General features: G+C 41.2%; 1 protein-coding gene across 3 annotated transcripts in view; it reads right to left on the bottom strand.

Annotated features, from left to right (window-relative positions):
• Window positions 1-22,872, bottom strand: part of STON2 (stonin 2) — a 65,244-nt gene extending 42,372 nt beyond the window's left edge. The window contains exons 1-4 of one of the 3 annotated variants that reach the window (XM_074542524.1): window positions 22,732-22,872; window positions 7,685-7,893; window positions 6,996-7,241; window positions 636-833 (exon numbers count right to left, since the gene is read on the bottom strand). In XM_074542524.1, coding sequence (XP_074398625.1) covers window positions 636-833; window positions 6,996-7,241; window positions 7,685-7,772 — 532 coding nt within the window. In that variant the 5' untranslated portion in view covers window positions 7,773-7,893; window positions 22,732-22,872. Of the gene's footprint in view, window positions 1-635; window positions 834-6,995; window positions 7,242-7,684; window positions 7,894-22,226; window positions 22,358-22,727 lie in introns of those variants that run through there. The other 2 variants (XM_074542525.1, XM_026792145.2) reach the window with 2 other exon arrangements.
• Window positions 22,873-23,237: the final 365 nt, after the last annotated feature.

The following is a 23,237-nucleotide window of genomic DNA, read 5'->3' as shown; positions in this document are numbered from 1 at the left end:
CAGAGTACAACTGAGGAGCAAAGAGCTACAATGCCATGCAGCACATTTTTCCATAATCAGGATTGTTTCTGAATAGAGCCCTACAAGGTCAGATACAAGATCCTTAAATGGTGAAAATCTGCTCCTGAACCATCTTATGTCATGTTTTACACTCTCTCTGCATTTACTGTTCAGTAACAGTGCAAACCACTATGCAAAGAATGCCTCCAGCAAACTGGATCTGTGTCTTGGCACTCACTGGAACAGACAGGAGCAAGCAGAACTGGGCCTGCCTCACCTGAATACACTGCTGACAAAATTTCTGCATGGAAATTCAGGAAGGCCATCTAGCCTCTCCCATAACTTATTAGTTCCTAGATCAGCTTAAGCTGACGTGGCATGTCAAAAGCAGAAATGCTCCAAGTCTGTCAAGAGGTACACAGTTGCATTTGGCTCTAACTTCAGGAGCCTGCACATGTCAGTGCTGTGTGAAGTCCGAGTGTGATTTTTTTTGAATTAGAATAGAACAAAATGTTAGTCTTCCTAATCCTTGAGTTTATTCTGCTTTGGATCCATTTCCTGTGGCTTAATTCTGAACAGTGAGTTTGAGTAGTATCAAAAAGATTGAGATGGAAGCTTGAAGGCTTCCCTCTTACCAGCTGAATCTGCTGCAGATGTTCTACCACTGGTCAAGTCCTCGGTATTCAGTGACTGCAGATCTGTGTAGGAGGGAGCAATGCTTGGGCTGCTGGTGTCCTCTGAGTTGGTTGTCCAGCTGCTCTCTGAGGCACGGGCCTGCCTCTCAGAAGAGTTGGAAGAGGGAGAAGTCCAGCTGGGTGCTTTTGAAGCAGACACTGGTCGCAAAAAACAGGCATTGGTTAGAGACATGCAGGGCAGTCTACCCAGAGATCAACTATTCCGAAGACATGCTAGACCAGTGTACTGGGGCTCTGTAAATACAAATTCCAACATGCACAGCAACACAGTTATTTTGTAACAAATGCAGAACAACTTAGCTAGTGCCTGGCACTGTCACCTCCAGCACTACTCAGCTGTCTGCCTTAGATTCCATGCTGCAGGCAGCCATATGCTTTCCTGTTGCTCAAGTACTGGAGAAGCTGTGACTTTTCAGAACAAGATTTCACGTTTCTGACACTGCTGACAAGACCTGAATATGAATATGTTTGTTGTGCAACTCTCTGGAGTTTTTACAGCACCACAGATTTTTTTTAAAGTGGTTTTATTTAATTTAATTAAGCATTCCCTATCTGTAACACCCACTCAAATGCAGTCATCATCTCAGGAATGCTCTGCATGGAGGGGGAGTATAAAAATTACCCGAAATTGACCTATTAATGTGCACTAGGAATAACTTTTGTTTGTGAACATGCAGAATGTAGAGTCCCAATCTAAATATACTGCATAACATTTTTGCTCAGTGTAGACCAAAAATCCTGTTCTCATTTGCCAGACTTGCATGTCAAACAGTTCAGACCTGTCTAACCATCACCCAGAGCTCAGAACACAATCACACACATCCACTGCTATGAGTTTGTACTCTCTACTGTTTGTATTGCATGCTCTTTGCCCACATCACCACTTGAATGCTAGCAACAATGGACGGCTCGAGTGAGGAAATAATATTAATAAAAAAGAAAGTTATGGTAAAAAAGTCTTCCTGAACTAAAGAAAAGTGTACAGGTAGAGACTAGTTCTAATTTAATATCAGCTTAGTAACTGTTTTCTAAATTAGTACATCTGTATTAAACCAACAAAGATCTTGATGCTCCACAAATCTTGCAGTTACAGTGAACAACTACTGACACAGAGATTCTCTTCTCAGTATGTAATAAACAAACAACCCTTACTGGGTTGACAGATACTTTGGAAAAAAATAACAAATTTAGTTAAAGAAGATTTCTCTCTCTCCATCCAAATGATGTGATGGGACACTTCCATATTATGGAAACCTTGATATGTGCATAGACAGAACATCCAAACAGTGCTCTCTGCCTTGCCTCTTGAGAAATGTCAATTTATTTTGTATATCTGCACTGATAGCCTCAGGTAAGCAGGCAGTGGTATTTTTATAAGTGTACAGCTGAGACCCTACTGACACTGAGTGCCTTCAGAGGAGTCACCCCTGAGGATGAGGAGCTGTAAGGCACATCTGCCTCCTTTCTGCTCAGGTTGACATCAGTTGTGTCAGACACAGAACCAACGCCCACCCCTCCTCCCTGCAGTAACTGCACACTGTGTGGTGCTCGGTGCTTGCACAGAAAGAATGATGAGTGTATGATTGTAATCTGTCAGTCCCTCTCTCAGTCCTTTTGTTAAACACAGCACCTGAAAAGCCATCCTTAAAACTTCAGCTGAAATTGCTCTGACAGACAAAGCACTTTATTTGGACATAGAGGACAAACTGAAAAGCTGAGCTCTGTATGTGGATCACTAACAGGAGCCAAGTGATTTTTTTTAAAGTGTGCTTTATATCCTATAAACTGTGGAATTATTTCATTTTAAAAAATCGTAGATTTCCAGTGGTTTTTAAGTCAGTCACAACAATATGAAAAAACAGGCTAATTTAGAAACATGTAAGATCTAATAACTCAAATACTGCCAACTAGTTTTGTGCTTTCCAAACTCAGTTTTTATCTAAGAAGGCATCTGACTGGACTAGCATTGCCAAATACTTCTGTGTAAGGGCATATTAATTTTATTCCAGGCAAGTTGGGCCATCTTGAAAGAACAGAACTGTTTGCTTTTTTCTTTAAAAGAGTTTTGTACTTTGGAAAACCAAAACCACAGGGAGTTTTTTCTGCAACAGCTGTTCTTTAAATTCTTACTACAGTCACCTTCTACCTGTGACTGTTCTAGGTTCCCCAACACTAATTATTAAAACAAGCAAAAGGGCATTTTCTCCTATGCTGAGCCAAAAGACCATCTAGCAATCTCAAAAAGCAAGACAAGCAAAAGTAAACATCTACACATGTTTAGGATCTCTCTTCAGATGCTTCTGCTTGCTGCTCTTCAGATTCCTGGAAGTGCTGCAGCCAAATTCCTAAATGAGGCAGGGCTCTTGTAGAAGTTTTGAATTCAGTCTCTAATGCCAATAGCCAGAGAGTCACAGCCTTTCTGCTGTAGGAATTTCTCAGAAATCTGTTTATGTTGAAAGACTGGAGCCAGAACTATCCCTAAATTGCAAATTCTGTAGCATGCATTGGATACTGAAAATCAACTCACTGATTCCCAAAACGAAAAACGTTTCCTTCAACATGCACTTTAATTTTCTTGACATATCTATGCTTAAAACAATGGATTGGCTTTTAATATGCAGATTTACCTTGAAGCATTAATTCCTTTTTGGTGTTTTGAGGACCTGTTCCTTGATCCCTACACTGTATTACAATAAACCATGTTAGCATCATTTATTTTCTTATTACATAGGACTTCAGATTTTTCTGATTTTAGCACAGCATCACAGTTTCTAGTGACAGGTGTAGTTTCCAGCTGCTGATCTTGTGTTGCAAGTATTGCCTACTTTCAGAGAGAACAGCACAAAGTAGTTAAGTCCAGATATGCTGTTGGATAGCCTCTCAAGGGTCATGGTAAGAGTCCAAGTAATTTGAGCCATTTAAAACCAGACAAAGCTCTTGGGAAGAAGTGGGCGTGGCTGAGCAGGGTGGATGATGTAATAGATCTTGCCTTACTCTAATTATGGTGAGTAAGAATACCTCATTGAATTGAAGAGTGCAGCTAACACTGATAGAATATGAGACTGTGAGCTGGAGGCCCATTGTGTAACAAATGCAAATGTTTTGTCACCTGCTGGCTGTGATCATTTACAGATTGTGTAGCATTTGTGATAGGAACATTTGGGTCAGCTTTAAAATCTCATTTTTCACTTTGGCAGTAACAGTTTGACTAGGCTGATAATAATCATAAAAAAATTCAAATTTTTCCTTTTCCCCACAAAAGGAAAAAAGAGAATGGGACACCACAATACATAATTTTTCTTAATATTTCTATGGCCTCACTCAAGAGTTTTTGCTTCTTGAGGAGAAATCCACATGATTTGGCAGCTGTCAGTTAACTAGACATAAATCTCAAATGCTGAAATATTTTGAATCAAACATTTTGCTTAGCATTTACTCTACCTGAACCTGGCAGAAGGAAGGGTTTACAAGAACATATTAAATGAAATAGTTTTCACTGTGAGACTTATTATGGGTGCTTTTCATTTCTGTACCTCAGATTTTGACCTTTCTTTTCATCTTCCTAATTCTTTGCCAGTTTGTTCAGCCCTGTTTCTTGCCATCAGTCTCCCAACCATGCCTTCAGTTTTCCCAGAACAAAAACGATTCAGCATTAGCCTTGGTTTTGTTTAAAATGTACTTCCTATAGAATAACCACTACATTCCAACTGTTATTAAATTAATTTTTTTTTAGACTCTGAGCATTTTCAGAGAAATATTTGCTTTTGGAGAAACCTGTGCCAAAATACTGTAGCCCCAATGTACAGAATCTCTCCCTCTGAGGACTGATCCTCTTTGCTCTCATGGCACTCTGGAAATCCCACTTTGCAATCCCTTTTCAAAATGTATTTCCAGGCAGCCTGGCCATCAGCCTGGGTAATTATCTGGTCAGCTGAGCAGCTGCTCAAGCACATTCAGACAGACAGACAGACAGACAGACGATTTCCTAACAGCGCTGGAGCCCTGACAGGGGTGCTGAGCCTCCAGGACGTTGCTCTTCACAGCTGCCTGCACAGGAAACAGATTTCAAATGTGGCCATCCTTCTCACACCAATCCTTCTGCTTGCACTTAGCCCTTACACTCCTCCCTCCCCCGGCTGGGTACTTGCCATTGTTCCTGTGCAGAGTGTTTGCTACTGGAAATGAGTAATTGCTGTCACCTCGGGCTTTCCACTCGGGTGTCAGCGAGTGCAGCTCTCCAGCTTTGCTGCCGCCCATAGAATTAAATCGTGATCTGCACAATAATGGAGAACAACTAGGCTGGAGTTTATCCTACCTCTTGCTGTCAAGTGTCAAAGTAAAGGGCTAGAAACAAAGACCTGTCATTTCTGCTTCCCTTTAGAGCCTGTCAGCTGCACTGATCTGGCCCTTTATCATACAGGGTTCAGAAAAGGAGTGGGACCAGCTCATAAGTAAGGATTTTAAAATACCCTTAGGAAACACTTCCTTAGGGTTCCTATCCAGTTCACAGAATAACAGTTTCCCATGCAAGAATTACATGGAGTACATCCTGGTCTGTTAGGGGAACCACCCTCCTCCATTAATCTCAGTCAGATGCCAAAGTCAGCGTGCAAATATCCTCCCTCAGTGACATGGATCATACAGGACAAACCTCTACAGGGGCACAAATGAGTGTCTCCTACAAAACTGCAATGCTTTGGGAAAGTCTACTCTGCTCTCCTCATCTGGATGTCCTAGACCTCTGCCTACAGACTAGCGTCCCCTGTGACTGAAAACACACACCAACAGGCAGTGCTTTTGCTAATCATATACCTTAAGACCAGGCCATATCCCTCCAAGGGTAGGACATCAGGTGATATACCATAAAATTTGGTTTATGAAAGTCTTTTTCTTATGATTAGCTTTATTAAGGTTGAGCAAAAATTTTTAATTTAATTAAAAGGGTTTTTTTTAATTAAGAAGGCGCATTTATAGGTTTTTCAGTTAACAAGGATATAACAACATTAGGAAGGAAATACCAAGTCAGAGCAACCAACAGCCCCATTTGAAACAGTACATGGCTGTGTGAGTAAGCATAAGGATCACATAGCCATGAAACCAAAGAGAGAGGTAGAGTATCTCAGTTTTACATATTTACACTTCATGGGTGCTCTTCCTTCTTTCCACATCACAACGATAAATAAGTATTTACAACTAAGAACCAACAAATAAATATAAAGAAGGTCAGGGAAATCTCTTTTAGAAGAGATTCTAAAGGTTCCCTTACTTGTGTACAAAGATCCAACCACACTGTCTCAAAAGGACTAGTCTGTAGCATCCATCAAAATAGCAGATGGAAAACCAGATGGGGTTTATCCAAAATCCAATCCAAAGCTGACAATCCAAGTTCTCTGACAGAAGTACTATTCATGTGTTACAGGGAATATCTGATGGACTCAGTGAGCAGAGGAAAGCTATAACTCTTTAAACTGCTTTAATACATAGCAGTCACAAAGTGGAATTAATAAGAGAGAATCTCAATTGAAACTTGAAAAAGTAAACTGTTGTTTACTTGGGCAATTACTCCACAACCTCCTGCAAGGAAGGACAGAAGTCTGTTCATGCAGAAAAGCTAGAAGCTCATATAGCCACATAGTGACCATGAGCTGATGAGGCAAGGCAGGGGATTTGCATGCATGTTTAAAGCATGCCAGAAAGAACTGCTCTATTTGCAGAAAAGTGCATGCAGTGCTGGAATTAAGGTAAACACCTGTTGTCTTTGTCATTCTCCAGCTGCTAAATCACAAGACAGCAGAAGTATCAAAAGACAGCAGGAAGTACTGATGAGCACTGGCACAGTAGTTGCTGGTTTCAATGAACTGCTGGCAAAAAGCATATGGGAACTAAGATCAGGTAAAGGCTAGGATCACAGAGGTGATCACCATTCTTTGGGTTCCCGAATACAAAGGCAAATATGGCTCAGACTCTTTCAATGGCTTTTCATATCTCTATGTAAGAAATGTCACTGCTGAAAACACCTCTGTGCTCTTTCCCCATGAATGCATTTCGGCAATCTCCAAGACTTAGTCAAGACACAGGTGGAGTGAATCACAAAAGGCTTTCAGTTTCTTTACAAAAATAAAATATTTCTTGTTCAATCCAGAAGGCCCTTTTTGAAACTCTGATAATATTAACTGTGTTAAAATACAGTGCAAACTACTCAAACCTTTGAGAAGCCAAAGAGCAAGGCAAAAATCCTGTATGCTCTCATTGCACTTTGTTATCTTACTGGAACAGACTTTCTCATTGCTTTTGCCTCACCTGTTTGTGGGTGGGTTGATGAAGCACTGGTCCATGGTGCATCTTCAAACTGAACCCAAGCACTGATGGACGATGACAGATCAGTGTTGGGAGACACATGGTTACCAGAATCCACCTTGAGCTGCTCAGCTGCCTCCTCCAACTCTGAGCAGAAAAGGTCTTGAAATCCTCCATTTGCACTGTGGTTCTCTTCTGAAGATGTGTCAGAGGAATTAAAACATTTCACTGGAGGAGCCTCAGTGCTACCTAAAATAGAGGTAACATAGAAGATTTACAGGATTGATCATTATTTCATTGCTTTTTATTGAAACATCTAAAATTTGCAACTAAATGTAGGAATTTTTCCTTCACCTAATGCAGTTTTTGGATTAACACTGGGCAGTCTTGCACTTGATTTTAATAGGTGAGACGTCCTCCGTGGCTGGTTGGATACTGTCTTGAATTTTGAAGCACAGATCCAAAACCTGTAGTAGATCTACATCACACAAGGAGAGTAATTTGCCTTTTTGGCCCAAATTCTCCTATTACATAGGGGTAGCAGGAGATAATTCAATCTCTGAACAAACTGCTTCCACTTAGAAGGCAAGCTGTCCCACATATATCACATATATATGCTAGATTTATGCCAGTACTTGGTCTAAATCAAGCAAGGAAGTCTCAGCAGTTCCAGAGAAAATCAGAGAGCTTACCTCGTGGGGGAACAGGGAGGAGCAGCTCGTCAGGGAAGGACACCCACTCGGACTGGTGGGAGGCAATGACACCTGTCAGAGATGTCATATTCGCAGCTGGTCACTCATCTTCACTCGGAGATCAGAAGGAGAAGGAAGCAGAATGGGAGAGGTACAGTGAAGATAAGCCAGTAGAGGGAAACACCTCCTTTGCACTTTCTTTTCAACTGCTGTTAAGACAAGAAAGTAGATGATTTCTTTTAGAAAATTAAATGGGAGGAACTAGTGCCACCATTTTTTACAATATAGAATGTTAAAGCAATTTATGTACCACAGTCACAGTACTGTCAAAGCACTACCACCTTTGAGACAGGAACGTCACCTGTGTTTAGAGGAGGGTTACACTTGAGCAACTCCTTCATATAAAGCAATCATCTTCATGTTAAAACAGTCCATCACCAAAACGAACGTTTTCGTCCCTACTCAAGGAGCCACACCTCTCGTAATCCCAGTAAGAGCAGATGAGGAGATTCTCCCAGGTTTAGCAAATTTTGATTATGATGTAACTTAATCCCCACTCCAAGCTATCAACATGTCTTTGCCCACCTTGCTGCCATCAATGTCTAATCCCGTGGCAGAGCAAGCAATAAATTGCACATTTCATTATCAATAACATTTATGAAGCTGATTCTGGAATGAGGATGAGTGGCCAATGACTCTCATCATGATCTGGGTATAGAGAGGTGCCCTCTCATCCAGATGCACCTTCTACTTTGCTGCTTGACTGGAACTTCACATTTAATTTGAAAAAACATCTTAGACCTTGTCCAGAGTTAAGCATGATTTTGCTGTAGCTCAGCAAATGTTTTCACAGATGTGAAAACTGAATTTAGTAGGCCCTTGAACAGTATGCATCTCACACAGATCTGTGAATCTGCTAGATGGAATGGAGCACTGGAAAGTGCTCTGGTTGTTAGCTAGAAACTGGGAGAGTCAGGTCCAGGCAGAGAAATTCTCTCTGACTGGAAACCATGACCACCCCAGTTTTGCAAACCACTTCAAAACTCTCGGAAGACTCTTCCTAGGGAAATATGCTAATTCTGTCCCCAATTATCTCAAGCATTGAAGCTCTTGTTGCCATGGTGTTGAAGTACTTGAAAATACTGAAACTCAGACCTATTTGAAAAAGCTTTAAGCAGCGTTTCTTGGCCTCCTGTCTCTCACCTAACTAAAGGGTTTTTCAGGGTGAAACTTCATGGTAGTGTACAAGAACAGATACTTCACCGAGACTTCACTTTACCCCATATTAACAAAATTGCGCCTAAAAAGCAGACATATTTAAATGCATTCAATCTTTAAGCATTTCTGAAGGAAACAGATCATTAAATAGCTTCCAATATTATTATTCTCCTCAGGGCCACAAAGTCCTTTGTCAGCTGAAGGCAGATCAGCAGTCAAGAAAGAGCTGAAAACCTCAAAAGTTCAGAAGTCACAAACCTGCCTGACAACTAGAATTCCTGTCTGAAGATGAATCTTTTTGAGCAGAATAGAATGCAAAATGTACCATTTCCTGCAAACACAAAAGAGGATCCTCAGAGATAATCCTGATGGTTAAATGCAATTTGTCATAGGACCAACCCCCCCCTTGCCATAGACTTTCCAGAGGCTATGAACCCTAACCAGTCACCCTGCACATCTCACCCTTGTTACACAGCAAATTCCCTCCTGCAAGGAACAGCAGCACTCGAGCCCCTTTTCCTCCACTGCCATGGCAGGAGCCCTGTCTCCATGCAGTGTGGGCAGGTACACCTGCCTGCCCTGAATAATAGCTATTCTGGGTGCTGTTAATAGAAACTACAAAGCTAAACATAGAAGCAAGCTAAGGGAAAAAAAAAATCAGATGTTTAGGGTCATCTGGAGGCCATATAAGGGAAGGAGAGGATGACCTTGGTGTCTTGTTTTCCTCATGTGACCAATTAAGCTGTTTGTTTTGGTCTTGTTTAAATATCTGTAACTAAGTTTTCTTTTCTCAGAAAACTGGATGCTGACCTGCCCTTTCTCCTGGAAAAGTCCTGACAGAAGCATGAAGTGGCAGGAAATGAAGAAAAAAACCAGTTTACCCTGCCCTGTATGCACAGAGACCAGCAGAGCTCATTTTTAAATTTCTTTTTCTTTTTAATTTCAAGGGGAAGAAAGATATGAAAGGAGGCAAGAAAATGGACTGTTTCAGCAGTACAGATATGTGGGAGAATTACACCATTATTTTAAGATGGATTTCCTCTAGTACCCTACTGCCCTGTGACAAATAAAATTCTTAAAATCCACTTAGTACCAGACAGCAAAACTAGCACTTTAAAATGGATAGTAATCATTATAAGCCCAGAAAAGCATCAGAATACTGTGCATTGAGGGTTTCACAACTTTCCCATGACTGGAATTTTCTAGAGACTTCCCAGTTTGGTAAATAAAAGAGATTGTGTTGACTTATCAGGGTTATCACGCCCTTTAGACAAGCAGCCTGAAAGGGAAGAAAGGCAGTCTGAGTAACTTATAACTTCAAAGATATTCAGAACAGAGGCATTTTGAGGATGCATATGTTAGGTTAAAAAAGAAAAAGATATAATTTTGCATTCTTTCAACATTCACCAAAGATCCTCAATCCCACCCCTTGACCTAAATGCCTGTACAGAATTATGAATCATGTAGAGCTAACACTTGTGCAGACTATGTGGAAAAAATACTTCATCCACAAACTTCACCTCTCATTCACTCTCCAAAATCCTCCTTCAAGAAAGACCTAAGCCCATCCCAGTGTGAACCAATGGGCCTCAGCCAGCACAACACCCGTGCCACTGTGCATTCAGTTAACACAACGATGCTGCAATCTGCAGAACCACTACAGAGGTAAATCTCTGCAGAGGAACCATTTGAACTGTGGGTAACCCTGAATCCTCTCTGCACCAAAGCAGCTAGCACCACTATTTAAACACTGCAGTGAGTACTCTGCAAGTGAATTTCAGAGCGTTCCTTCCTGTTCTTCAGAAATCTCAAACATCTCTGGCTATTCCTAGAGGAATGAACTTTGGAGCCTACTAGGACTAAGAGCAAATGGATCTTCTAAACTCTAAGTGAGCTACAATTAAATCAAAAGTTTATGCTGCACAGTCCAAATATGAGCAGATGGAAACACATTTCTTGGAATAAGATATTACCAGGCCAGACCAGCAACCTTTTTCTGTCTACACTAACAGGATTGTTTAGATCGTTACTTCTGGATTTGTGTTATTATGTGCACTAAGCATTTAGTGCTGAAGTGGTTAAAAAAAGTAAGCTAATTTATCAGATTTTTGGTATTAAAAAAAAAAAAAAAAGAAGTGAATCAGAAGTTTGTTTCCTACTATTACACAGTAAATACAATGTTTTACTTATTCACCCCAATGATCCTTACCATCAATTCCAAGGCAGTGACCTGACCATGAGGAAAAAAACCTCTCTAAGAAGCTGAAATTTCTGCTTCAGGTGTCCCTTTTTCACGTTACAGTTTCACAGTGGTGCATGTAAATATGAGTGGCAAGCAGGTGACAGTTATTTCCAGGTCTCCAGGAGGTAGAGATCATAGAGCTGGAACAAAACTCTGTGTCTCTTTAGTCCCATCAGTGTTTTGATTATACAAGCCCTTCTGAAAACTGATGAAGGTTTATTCTAAAATGACAGAACTGCTTCGATAACTAGAAACCTCTTATTTCAAAACTATGTAAATTCACAGACTACAGCCATTCCTTCTTGTGATGTGATTACACATCTGTCCTTTTGTACAACTCCACGCCAGCAACAGATGAAAGGAATAGCATTGTCCTTCTCCCTTTATCTTGGTAAACCAAAATCATGTATTTGAGAAGGACACACATAATTATCCAGAAGTATGACACCTAGCACCTTGTACAATGAGCCCTCACTTTAGGAGGGACCTTTACACACTTTGTGAGTACAAACACCAACAGTACTAATGTTGGTATGTAGAAATGTTTGTGACATGGTTGATGCTTAGAAGTATCAGAAGTATCAGTAATGGATTTCAGAAGTATCTGTAATTGCATGGTGTTTTTGTAAACATACCATTCCAAGTATTTAATTACTCATGTGTTTGGACAGCAAACTCAAACAGTTTCTCAGTAGATTTCATCTCTGCTGAGAAGAAACAGCTTGGCACAGTTAATAATTTTAAGCACTAAGGTCATTTCTCCAATTGCTTCAAGTTACATCCATATGATGCAGGCTGCAGTTGGCTTTCTGATCACTACCTAGAGTTACTAGGTTACAGTTATATAGGAAAACAGGAGAAAAAAATCAGGATAAAAACACTGAGAATGAAATTCAGTTGTTTGCTTTCTTGTTTTCCAAATATATCAGCAGCAAGCTTGTGCTAAGTGCATAGACTCTATTGCCTTACATAGCAATACTATTGAAAAAAATCCTGTAATCCATACAGTGATTCTGTTTTTCTTGCTTATACATTCCCTTCAGTTCCAGGAACTGAAACATTGACTGGTTACAGTGGCTTGCATTTGGTTTTGTAGGAGACCATTGTGGGAAAACAAGTAGACAAGCTGTTAAATTTCACTTAGAAGAGAAAAGAAACTAAGCCAAAGGGACAGTAAGAAAAGGAAAGACTCTGACCAGGGCTTTTCTTGTAACAAACAAGCTTCACTCCCACCAGGAAAGCCTCAAGGAGAAATAAGTAATTTTATCTTGACCATGTGTTTGGCAAACCTGTACACATGAAACTATTCTGGTAGCATGAAGTGAGGAATGATTGCTGCCTTGGGAAACTTTCCAAGTGAGAGAGAGCTCATGGTTCTTCCTCTCGGCTTGGCCTGTAAATAAACACTGACCATCAGCACATCATGAGCTGAATAATAAACAAACTCCAAATTGCAACTCTGTTCTCCAGCATCAAAAGCCAGTCCCAAGTACTTCAAGGTGCAACAGCATAAACAAAACACAGTGCTAAACAACAGGAAAATAAACCAAAACAATGAACTTGAGAAACCAAATTAAATAAAGGAAGTGGATTTAGATATCATTCTTACTGAAAAAAATAATTTTATCAACCTCTGCCTATATGCCTGAGGTAAGTTTACCTTATGAATGACCTAGATGATGACAGGAATAAAGTTACATTTGGTTGATTATGGTATTCGTAATATTGACAATATTTTCTCCACATACACAGCTCTGCAGCTTGTAAATTGCCCTGAGAGAGTCTCTGATAAAACTCTTGTCTTAGATCTTAGACCAGTTTTACTTATTCTGATACATGCTCTTATATGAGCTCCATGACTTCAGATGCAGCTTAAAAAACTCAGTCATTACCTGGTGCGTGTAACACACACACAACAGCAGAACAAACAAAAACTCACCATACGAAAGGAAGCATTAGGGCCCAAAGGGAGACAAATGGATGTGCCTTATGGAACTCCTGCAGCCTCCCTGGGAGAAAGGATGGCTTTTCCCATTATGGGTTACACCTGAGTAAATGGTAACAAGAGCCTGCTGTGTCTGCAGAGCCAGAGCAGATCCCCCTTGTGCCATTACAAGGGAGGTCATCAGTGCTGTCTCCTGGTGATTTGGGACAGAGATGGGGCAAGGTGGAGTGAGGTACTGAAGGTGACTAGAGCTGTCTGGCACTCAATGACAGAAAAGCAGACTGGTGGTCTGCCTGAGCCCAGGACCCACTGCAGCCACCCTAATGACCATTCCCAATTATTCCAGCAGATACAAAGTGATCTGCCTAAATCCACACTGCAAGTCCGTGGCAGAAGCAGTGTTAAAGCTGAGGTGACCTGGAATGACCTTATTTTCTCCAGCACAACCAGCACACATAAAAGTATAGGCCACAAACACACATCCCAGATTTCCTGGAAATTCACAATTAGTGACAGTAAGAGAGGAGATGTATCTGTACAGGATGCATTGGTAAGAAAGTCACAATCATCTCCCCCAGGAATATTTGTGTCAAGGCTAATATCTGGAAGGTCAACAGCTGCTTTTTGTGCACCAAAATCTATCTGCCACAGAAGCTCCTCTGTTTTCCACAGAGAGAGGACACCTAAAATGCTCTCCTGCAGGCAAAATCAGCATATTTAGGCAGTTCAGAGGGCAATAATGTCTCTCCTGCCAAGGCCATGCCTCAGAAATACTTCATGGATTCTGGATGCCTCATAATGAGAGACAGAGATTCAAAGTCTGATGCTGGAGATAAACTGTACAACCTCCTCTATTACTTGTATTCTAAAATCATGAGAAATGTAGAAAGACACTGCAGAAGACCAGCAGTGCAAAACAAAATAGGAATTTTAAAGTATTTTTATTTATTTTTACTATTAGAAGAAATATAAAGCAAGCTAAAACCAAAGGAGGATGTGAGACAAAATGTTTGACAGTGATAGTTCACATCACCAGTCACAGCAGGAAAAGAGAAGTTCTGCATCTCAGGACTTTCAGTATAGCTCACTCTGGGTACATGATTCATTCAAAGTGTAACTGAAGTCATGTAATTGCATGGGAACTTGAAGGACAACTTCCCAAACTGCCAAGCTTTCAACTCAAACTAGAATCTGAGGCAACAATCAGAAAAATGCTTCTCTTACCATACAGAGCAACAGTGCAATAAAACTAGACTGGGACAAGATGACAGGAAAGAGGCAATGTGGCAATTTGTTTAGCAGAATATTTGCATCTCTAAAATCTGGCACTTCCCCCCCCCCCCAGTCAATATTTTATAAACAGGGGAAAAAACAGAAGAAAAAACCACAAATTTAAGATTTTTCCTCCCAAAGACTAGAATAGCTCAGGTTTTACTTTGTTCAGCAAAATTCTCTTGGTAATCATAATAGACTACAGGAAATAAATGCAGTAAGGGAGGAGAAGTTGCTAACATCCCCTTAGGAAAGGGTGGGTTCAGGGTCCTTGCTACTCTTGTTTTCTCAAGGCCTTCACAGGGCAGAAGTCCAAAGCAGCATCCAGAGCCCAGACTTCAACACCTGCCCACTCTGTGTGCCACAGATTCTTCTCTGCTTCAAGATGGTGACTTTGGAGTGGTCACAACTATTGCACAACACGATACTATAAAATTGATGCTCCAATCCACAGTGTGTGGAGGGAACTGTGTTTAAGAATTTATTTCTTCTTTCAAACCTCAAAAAGTGAGTCATACAAGGAATGTGTGTTTCAAAAGAAAATTCCCACTGAGTGACCTGGTTTGCACATCTGATATTGATGCTTTCATATGTTCTCATTCAAATTCTGCAGACAAGCTAGCCAGATGTATTCCATTTACCAAACCCTCCAAAAGCTTCTGTATTTTATTTGCTGTTGTGATGATGATAAAAGTGGTTTTTTAAGTTATCTCAGTAAAACAAAAAGCACAATGTTCTACAATTAATCACTGTAGAACCAACTGTGCCATTGTAGCCTGACATCACTGAAGACAGCCATCAAGAAGTGAACACAGCTCATAAAATCCTATTTACTGTCCTTCTTCTGTGCTGGGACTAATGACAAAAGAAACAGGGAAGGGAGTAAGCTATCATAAGTTTACTGGAATATCATGCTGGATGACCAACACTCCTTCAGAAAACACACAGCCTGGCTTGTATGAAAAGCCCTCCTGTTGTGACAGATTATTAACTTTCCAGCACTGCTTATATGCATTGCAACAAATTACTGCATTTCAAATATTCACTGTACAACTCAAAAGCTGATCCTGCTTCCATCAGTAAGGATGGTAATTCCATTGTGGAGTGTTTCCCCTGCACAAATGAAATTAGGGCTTTATTTTCTGATTACAAATAAGTTAAATGCTAGAAGATGGGTAAAAACACCTTCAGTGAAGATGGTGGGTACAATTATTTGCCATCAATCAGTATCAGTTAAACTCTCATTTTGACTAAGCTGGGGGAAGAGGAAAAAAAAGAAACTCCAAAAAAAAAAAAAAAAAGAAAAAGAAAAAGAAAAAGAAATCTCCAAGAAAGAAAGAAGGAAAGAAGTCAAGGCCTCAAACACTAGCCACATTCAAGACAAGGGAGGAACTGAATTCTCTAGAGAGATGCTTCACTGGAGGCTGTATGCCTACAGAGAGGATGGGCATTGATCCGTCTGAGCTGTGAGTATGCACAGAATGGGAGAACAGATTCAGAGTGAGAGAAAAACACAGAATCCAACTGTGCAAGCATCAGGAAGACAAGGACTATTGAGGAAGTGATGCAGCCCTGAATGAAAGCAAAGAAGTTTTCTTGAGCTGAATGTTGGCTCAAAAGGGCCATTAGGAACACTGAGTGAGAAAGTCATCTTCTGTTCAAGCCTTCTCTGTATATCCATGTAGCTAACAACTATTTACATATAAATTATTTATCTATAATTGTATTTCTATGTGACATCTTTTATAACTTTTAGTCTGTATCAGCAGCACCCTTCCAATGAAGAGTTTAAAAAGGGGTTTTTGTTATAAAGGAGATCTTTCTTGATTGTTATAGATAAAGGCAACATTAAGACGTGAACTTGTCTCCCAGTTTAAAAAAACCCTGCTTGACTATTTAAAGCCAGACAAAAACCAATACTCTGGAGGAGATAGAACAGGGAACAAGCTTGCCCTAGCAGAAAATTCTTTCAATGATCCAACCGGTCTTTCCTCATTTCCAGTGTCTGAAGAGTCAAATGCAACTTAATGTGATGCCAGGACACTGCAGTCCTTCAGGGCAACCCACAAATATCATGTTTGTTGTCACTCTCTATTTCAGACAGCCTAAATATAGGCCCATTAGACATGATGGTTCTATTCCTTTAGCATGGCTACTCCTGTTTCAAGAGAATGAAAAAACAGCCCTAGGAAAAAAAAAAAAAAAAAGCTTGTGCAAAGATTGAATTTAAAGGTACACAGTTTTTAATAAAATATTACCAAAAATATATCTGAAGTAGAAACCAAGTTCCTGACAAGTCAAGTTCATACACAGTACAAGAAGAGTTTGTTTGCAATGGTACTGTCTAATGCATTTGTGCCCAATTGTATTTGTTTAGTTGTCAAAACATAAGAAAGTTTTGAACTTTGAACAAAACATAGAAAGTCAAAAGATAAGCACAGTATACTAGCATGATGTAGAACAGAGGGTATGAGAAAATCCTTCACTTTTTGTTGTTTGGTTTTATTGAGGTTTTGGGCTGTTTTGTTTTTGCCAACACACACTAATAAGTGGTAGTCTATGGTAGCACCCTGATGATAGTGCCTGTGAGACAGCAGGCAGCCTTTTGCATTCCAAAAGAGGAACCCAAGACACAGGGCCATCTATCTAGGTGAGATCTTTTAAGTGATGCAGAGGTACAAGGGGTGAGAGATGCAGGCCCCTCTTGCATATGGAGAACACAAGGCACTTGTATTTTATTACACTCAGTGTTTTGCTGAGGAAGCTGCAACAGGGAGACAATGTAAGTCTGATACCAACTGCAGGAAGGAGGACTGGTTGCACCTCATGCTAAAAGGCATCAAATAATTAATACCAACATTATTGCATGGCTTCCACGAGATCATCTCTTAATGGTCAGCTCCAAGCACATTCACATCAATAGCCTGGACTGGATACAGGGAGAAGCTGCAAACTTTTCTGGGAAAAAAAGAGTTGAATGCTGGTGTCAAGCTCTGAGCCTGTATGTAGTGTGGTAAGCTAATATAGCTGCCTCCATTCAGAGAGACTGGACAATTCAATTGCAGAGGTCAGAGATGTGTTATTTAGGAGAGAAAAGCCCAGATCTGCCAAGACTATTCTATCTCAGTTTTATCCTCTTCAGTGACACTTGAGATTCCGGCTGTGAATGCCCCCAAAGTAATCCATGCACAGATCAACTGAGCATTCCTCATGCTAAACTCATGTACTGGATAATTTAGGATAAATTTGGAAGCATGCACCTGATGCTTCCACCATGTATAATTTTTATATATAGAATGTAAGCTTTAGCCAGGTAAATACTTGAACTGTGGTGAACTTGAAACAACCTAGCAAGGATCAGAGAGAAAGGAGCATTCTGTTGGCAAGTTTCTGTCATTAGGAGCAGCTGGCAACTAAACAGCAACTAATCATTAAACTTCATGGGCCAAATTCTTCCTTACAGCTATTCAATTGAAACTGCTCTGTTAGAAAATAAACAGGCCTTGTGCTGTGGAGCTTGACCAGCTCTAATTTCAGCTTTGCAGTTAGTAATACTTTTCTCTTCAAAAATGCTTAGTAGATGTTTTTTCATGCATTTCCATCATCCACATAACCACAAAACCACCATGAAGTTCTGCAAAATAGTACCTTCTGTTCACCAGACACCCCTGATTCAGATAGCAAAATTACTGTATTGTATAGCCATCCCCTATTTCAAAAGTAAATTGAAGATAATTCTTTCATTTCATAGCTGGCAAACCCAAGAGCCCACAGAGAGAACTGGTTTCTATAAATATTCATGTCTATAAATGCCAACTAAAACTTGGCCTAAAAGAGCATAATGAATTAAGAAACAGCTCAGCAAAAAGACATCCTTTTTCTCTAGCTCACTGGGCAGGTCTGCTGGCCCTTGGACCAGGAGCTCCACTTTGAATCTCAGCTCTGGAGCACACTGACTGCTCTTTGAATATCAGCACAGTTTTTAACTACTAGAGCATCTCTGTAGGCTCCTGAAGCACACTGGTCAGTTCTGCCCTCTGTTTCAAGCTGAAGGAGTGGTGCTGAGACATTTAGTCCAGTTACCTTAATAAAGCAAGATGAATCACGCCTCCTTTAACTCCAGACACCCAGTCAGACATCTGAGATAGTCACCTGAGGCTCTGCTTATAGTCAGGAGAAGGAGCACAACATCTCCACAGGGTCCTTTGCCTGATCCAATGAGGTGAATCCTCCTCCAAGAAGAATATAGTAGCTAACTTAGACTTGCATGTCTTTTTCACATCTAAGGGTGTAAACTTCAAGGAAGTCTTACACACATTTCTAGACATTTCACTGAAGGTGACTGACAAACCTTACATTATCACTGCTAAAAAATATTTTCAGCATTATGGGAAGTATTTCCTGTCAAAAAACCACCTATTGAAGAATTCTCACGATTGATGAGAGCAAGAGCTCTTTAATTTTATAGCTTCCCTTCAGAAACTCTATCTCTATAGAACTGATGTATAAGAAAGCTATACATTCCAGTAACCTACTTTTTTAAGATAACTTCCTATTTAAAAAGCAGTGTTTGTTTCTGTGTTTTTTTAAGGGGCACACTGTCCTAGCATTGATGCCTGCTATTATGCCTTTCAATATTGTTCTAAGATGTTAATTCTTTTTCTTGTAATTTTTTTTCTGTCAATATATAATAACAATTATACCAAATTTAAAAATGGGTGGTCAAGTTGGTCAAGAGGCTATATCCTAAGTTTACACTAGTAAACAGCATAAAACCTTACCAATAGGAGCTGAGTGGTAGAGTGAAATACTTAGCTTTAAGGGCACAACTTTCACACCACCTTTTTTGGGTTTTTTACTAACAATTATCTCCAAAATGATCCTGTAGACTGAATTTGCATTAGCACTTCGAGTACATTAAATGAGCTCCTCCTTCTGCTCAAACAGAATCAGTTTATGTGCATCTTTTTTTAGATGCAGAAATGCAGGTGATCAGGACATTCATTTTAAAAGTGCATTCCTGCTCTAAATAATGTACTCATGTATTTTCATCTATAGTTTTTTTCTCACAAAAGAAGAGAAATTTGGAACACTGCTGTGTGTTCCCTGGTATTGTCAGAGGACTGTGTCTTTTAAATTTTTTTCAATCATAATTTCTGAAATTTTACTCCCTTTTCAGTTTTGAAAAAATAGGATGTTCCACACCATTCACCTTATTTGAACATTCAGAAGACAGCGAAAATTGATGGCAGAAGTCAATAGGGGATACATAATCCCTTCCTGGGAAGCAGTCTCACCCACATAGACACATGTAGATGGATTTCTGGCCCTGTTTAAGGTCCTGGTGAATCTTTCACCACCTTCAAGGAGCAAAGGTTTAATCCCTGAAGTTTCCAGATGTACAAGCTGAGTTGTAATTTCCTAGGACTCAAATTTTTGTGGCCATAATTACAGCTAGAGTCTTGAAGAGAACACATGCTCATACCCAACACATCCAATGACAGGCATTCCTTCCTTGAGGTTAACCACTTGTGAAGTTACTACATCCATTAGCAGAGTTCACAATCCTGTAAGAGAACATCTGTCATGATGGACTCCAAAGAAATGCACTAAGACATCTGAGGACAAAATAACCTGGTTTTGCAGCTGAATACTTTTTATTTTGGTAATGCAACCAATAGCTCAGATAAACTGGCCAAGAATTGCCTTTTGAAGGTTGTCCTTTCCTAGCTGAGTTTAAGTGATTGCCTTAGTTAAACACAACTTTTAGATGGCAAAGATTATGTTAGAAGACTTCCACCACCACCTGAATCCTTATAGTTCTATAGCTTAGTTCCTCATACCTGTTTGGTTTTCCAGCTTCCAGAGAAAGCTGATGGTGTTGCAAAGAGCCTTTAACAGGGCTTCAACAATACAAAATTGATTCTGTTAGCTTAGTGCACAAAGCCTCAGTGCAGTACCTGTTTGAAAGCTGCAAGAAGAAAGGCTGCTACCAGGAGCCAAGTGTCAGAGCAGGAGAGTCCACAAGCCATGACCTTACAGCTGATGCCACCTTGGAAACTGTCTCACAGACTGGAAAAGTCACTGCTTCAGGGGCAACAGAAGCCTTGCAGGGCAAAACATCTTGAGAGGTTGGTAACACACTTAGATACCATTTCTCATCTTCACTTGCTGATGCCAGACTTGAGATAGCTGAAAATTATGGACTCTATAAACATGGTGCATTTAGCCCACTCACAATATGGTTGCAACCCACACACAGTCTGGATTTCCCAACCAGGGAACTGTACCAGCTGCTAGCTCTTCACAAGATAGGTGGCACAAACAAGGACTCGACATGGGGAGTTGGCCACTACTGAGATGTTGCTGTTGCCTTTTTACCTTGCATCGCTTGCACTGTAATCTAAATCAACCGCACAGAGTATTAATTGCGCGACTGGTGTAGTGAGGGATGCAAGGAACTCAAGGAAAGCTCTGCAGTTAAAAACCAAGGGATGCTGTTCTGGTCTTAATGATAACGGAGGACACAAATTATAAGAGCGTACAACTAGTCAGAACTGAGATACACTGCATCATGTGAAAGAAAAAAACATCTGACCCTTTTTTCTTACTGGAAAGTTTCATGGTTATGCTCCTGATGACACTGATATTTTAAAAACAATTTAAAAGCCAAAACTATAAAAGAGCAGAGTTGCCAGCTGTATTCCTACATATAAGGAAATCTGTATGTTAGATCTGCTAGGAAGTTACTGCTACTCACTTCGTACTTTAAAGCATCATAGGAATATAATGAAAAGCCATTAATAATATACAGAAAAGGTCAAAGATTTACCTGAAAAAAGCATCACATAACACAGTAATTCATAGTGAACACTGCTTTAAATTATAATCAATCAAATCTGAAAATTCTTGGAGAAGAGACAACTTAGCCATTAAGAAATGAAGTATTTAGGAAAGTCTAATGTGTTGAATAGTCTTGCATAATATATCTCATAGAGATGTGGGAAGCTGCTCTTTAAGCTTTTTGGTGATAACACAAACTTTATTAAAAGAAACCTGTTTATCTGTACAATATTGAGGCAAAGTCCAGCTCTCACTTGTCTGTGTAATGCAAGGTATGTTTCCATCCCCTTGGCAGAGCAAAAACAAAAACAGAGTCACATGCCAGAATTAGCGAACACAATAATTTTCCAAGCAACCTGTAGTTTGAAATTTACTTGCCCAGACTAGTAATTTGCAAAATACACATTTCACAGGAGACAAGAATGATTCGTATCTGATTCACAAGAAATGTCAATGTTTGCCAAATTTTTGCCTTGACAATACTAAAAGTGCCCTCAAACCAATACTGCAATGTTATTCTAAGGATATTCCCAGCAAAAGGCACAACTACAGTATGAGAAGACACGAGGTGCAAAGCATCACCCGATCTAGTCAAGCAGTCGAGCATTTTTAAAACTTTTGTGTCTCTGGAAACTTGAAGTCTCAAACAAATTAAGCCATAGGAAAGAAAAAATGGGAAAAGCTGAGGCTGATTACAAGTTAATCCACAAAACAATGAACAAAAATCTATAGAGAAAAGTGGAGATGCAGCACAGAAAGAATACTTAACACATGAACTAAACAAATGGGCAGAGAGAAGGCTGTCTAATCGTGTATCAACACAAAAATCCACTTTGCATGGAAACGTGTAATTTGAGCATTTTAAACCTACAATTTAACATAGCGTATTCAAACGCGACAACAGAAAGATGAGAGAGAGATTTCTGTTTGCCTTGCAATATCTGAACCGCAGAAAAGCGTTTCAAAAGCAGCACAATTCAGCGGACACAAGCAAGAAAAAAATCCAAACCATGAGTAATTACATGGAGCAGCTGAGGGGTAGGTGGATACGAGCAGCTTCCCCGCGCTGCTGCTAATGAGCGTTAACCCTTCCGCAGCCGAGGAGCACCGACCCGCTCGCAGGCGCACAGCCGCGCAAACCGAGGGCTGCCGGCTGCCCGGCACCGGCACGGTCCGCGGAAAGCGGCCCTGAGGGAGGCCGGCCCCGAGGGGAACGGGTCCGCGCTGGGTACACAGGGTCGCGGCCGGGAGCGGTGCCGCGACCCCGGCCGGGGAAAGGGCCGGAGCGCGGAGAAGAACCTCAGGCGGCCCCGCTCCGCAAGCACCGAGGGGCAGGCGGCGGCCCCGGCTCCGCCGGCAGGGCCACCTGCCTTCGCTTTAGGGCTCCTCGGCTCTAGTTTCTGAAGTGCTCCGACCGCGCCAGCGCTGCCCGCCAGCCCCGAGCCGCGGCCCCCCTTCCCTGAGGCTCCGAAGGCAGAGTACGGGCCCCCTCCTGCTCCCCGCGGCTCCCCGGCCCCGCGCACCTACCACCGGCCGCGCTGCTCCGCGGGCGCTACGATCGCCCTCCCAGCGGGATCACCCCCGGCCCGGCCCGCCCGCGCCGCCGCCATTGGGCGCTTCCCGGAGGCGGCGGCGCCGCATTGGCCGGGCCCGCCCCGCCCCGCGCGGAGCCAGCCCCGGCCCCGGCCCCGCTGCCCGCCCGCCCCGCAGCGCCTGCACCGCGCACAGGTGGCGGCGGAGCGGCCGCCTCGTCCCGCACACGCCCGGCGCTGATCCCTTCCCAGTTTCTTAGGGCCCGCTTCTAAGTACGATTCAAAGGCAACGGACTGCGCCGTCTCTGTTCGCCCACGGGCAAAAATAAATAGCAATGTGCAAATAACAATCGATAATGCAAACAAAATATCCTTCTGCTCGGGGTTATTTAGCGGGCATTCTTAAATACAACGCTATTTATTTCTAACTGGTGAATTCGCATGCACGCTTTTAACACCAATTAACCTCACTTCTTTTGTTGGACCCTGATGAATTTCGCA

Source organism: Zonotrichia albicollis, chromosome 6 (genome assembly GCF_047830755.1).
Source record: "Zonotrichia albicollis isolate bZonAlb1 chromosome 6, bZonAlb1.hap1, whole genome shotgun sequence".
NCBI lineage: Eukaryota > Metazoa > Chordata > Aves > Passeriformes > Passerellidae > Zonotrichia > Zonotrichia albicollis.
The sequence above is the reverse complement of the archived record's forward strand: the minus strand, read 5'-3'. Positions and strand labels throughout refer to the sequence as shown.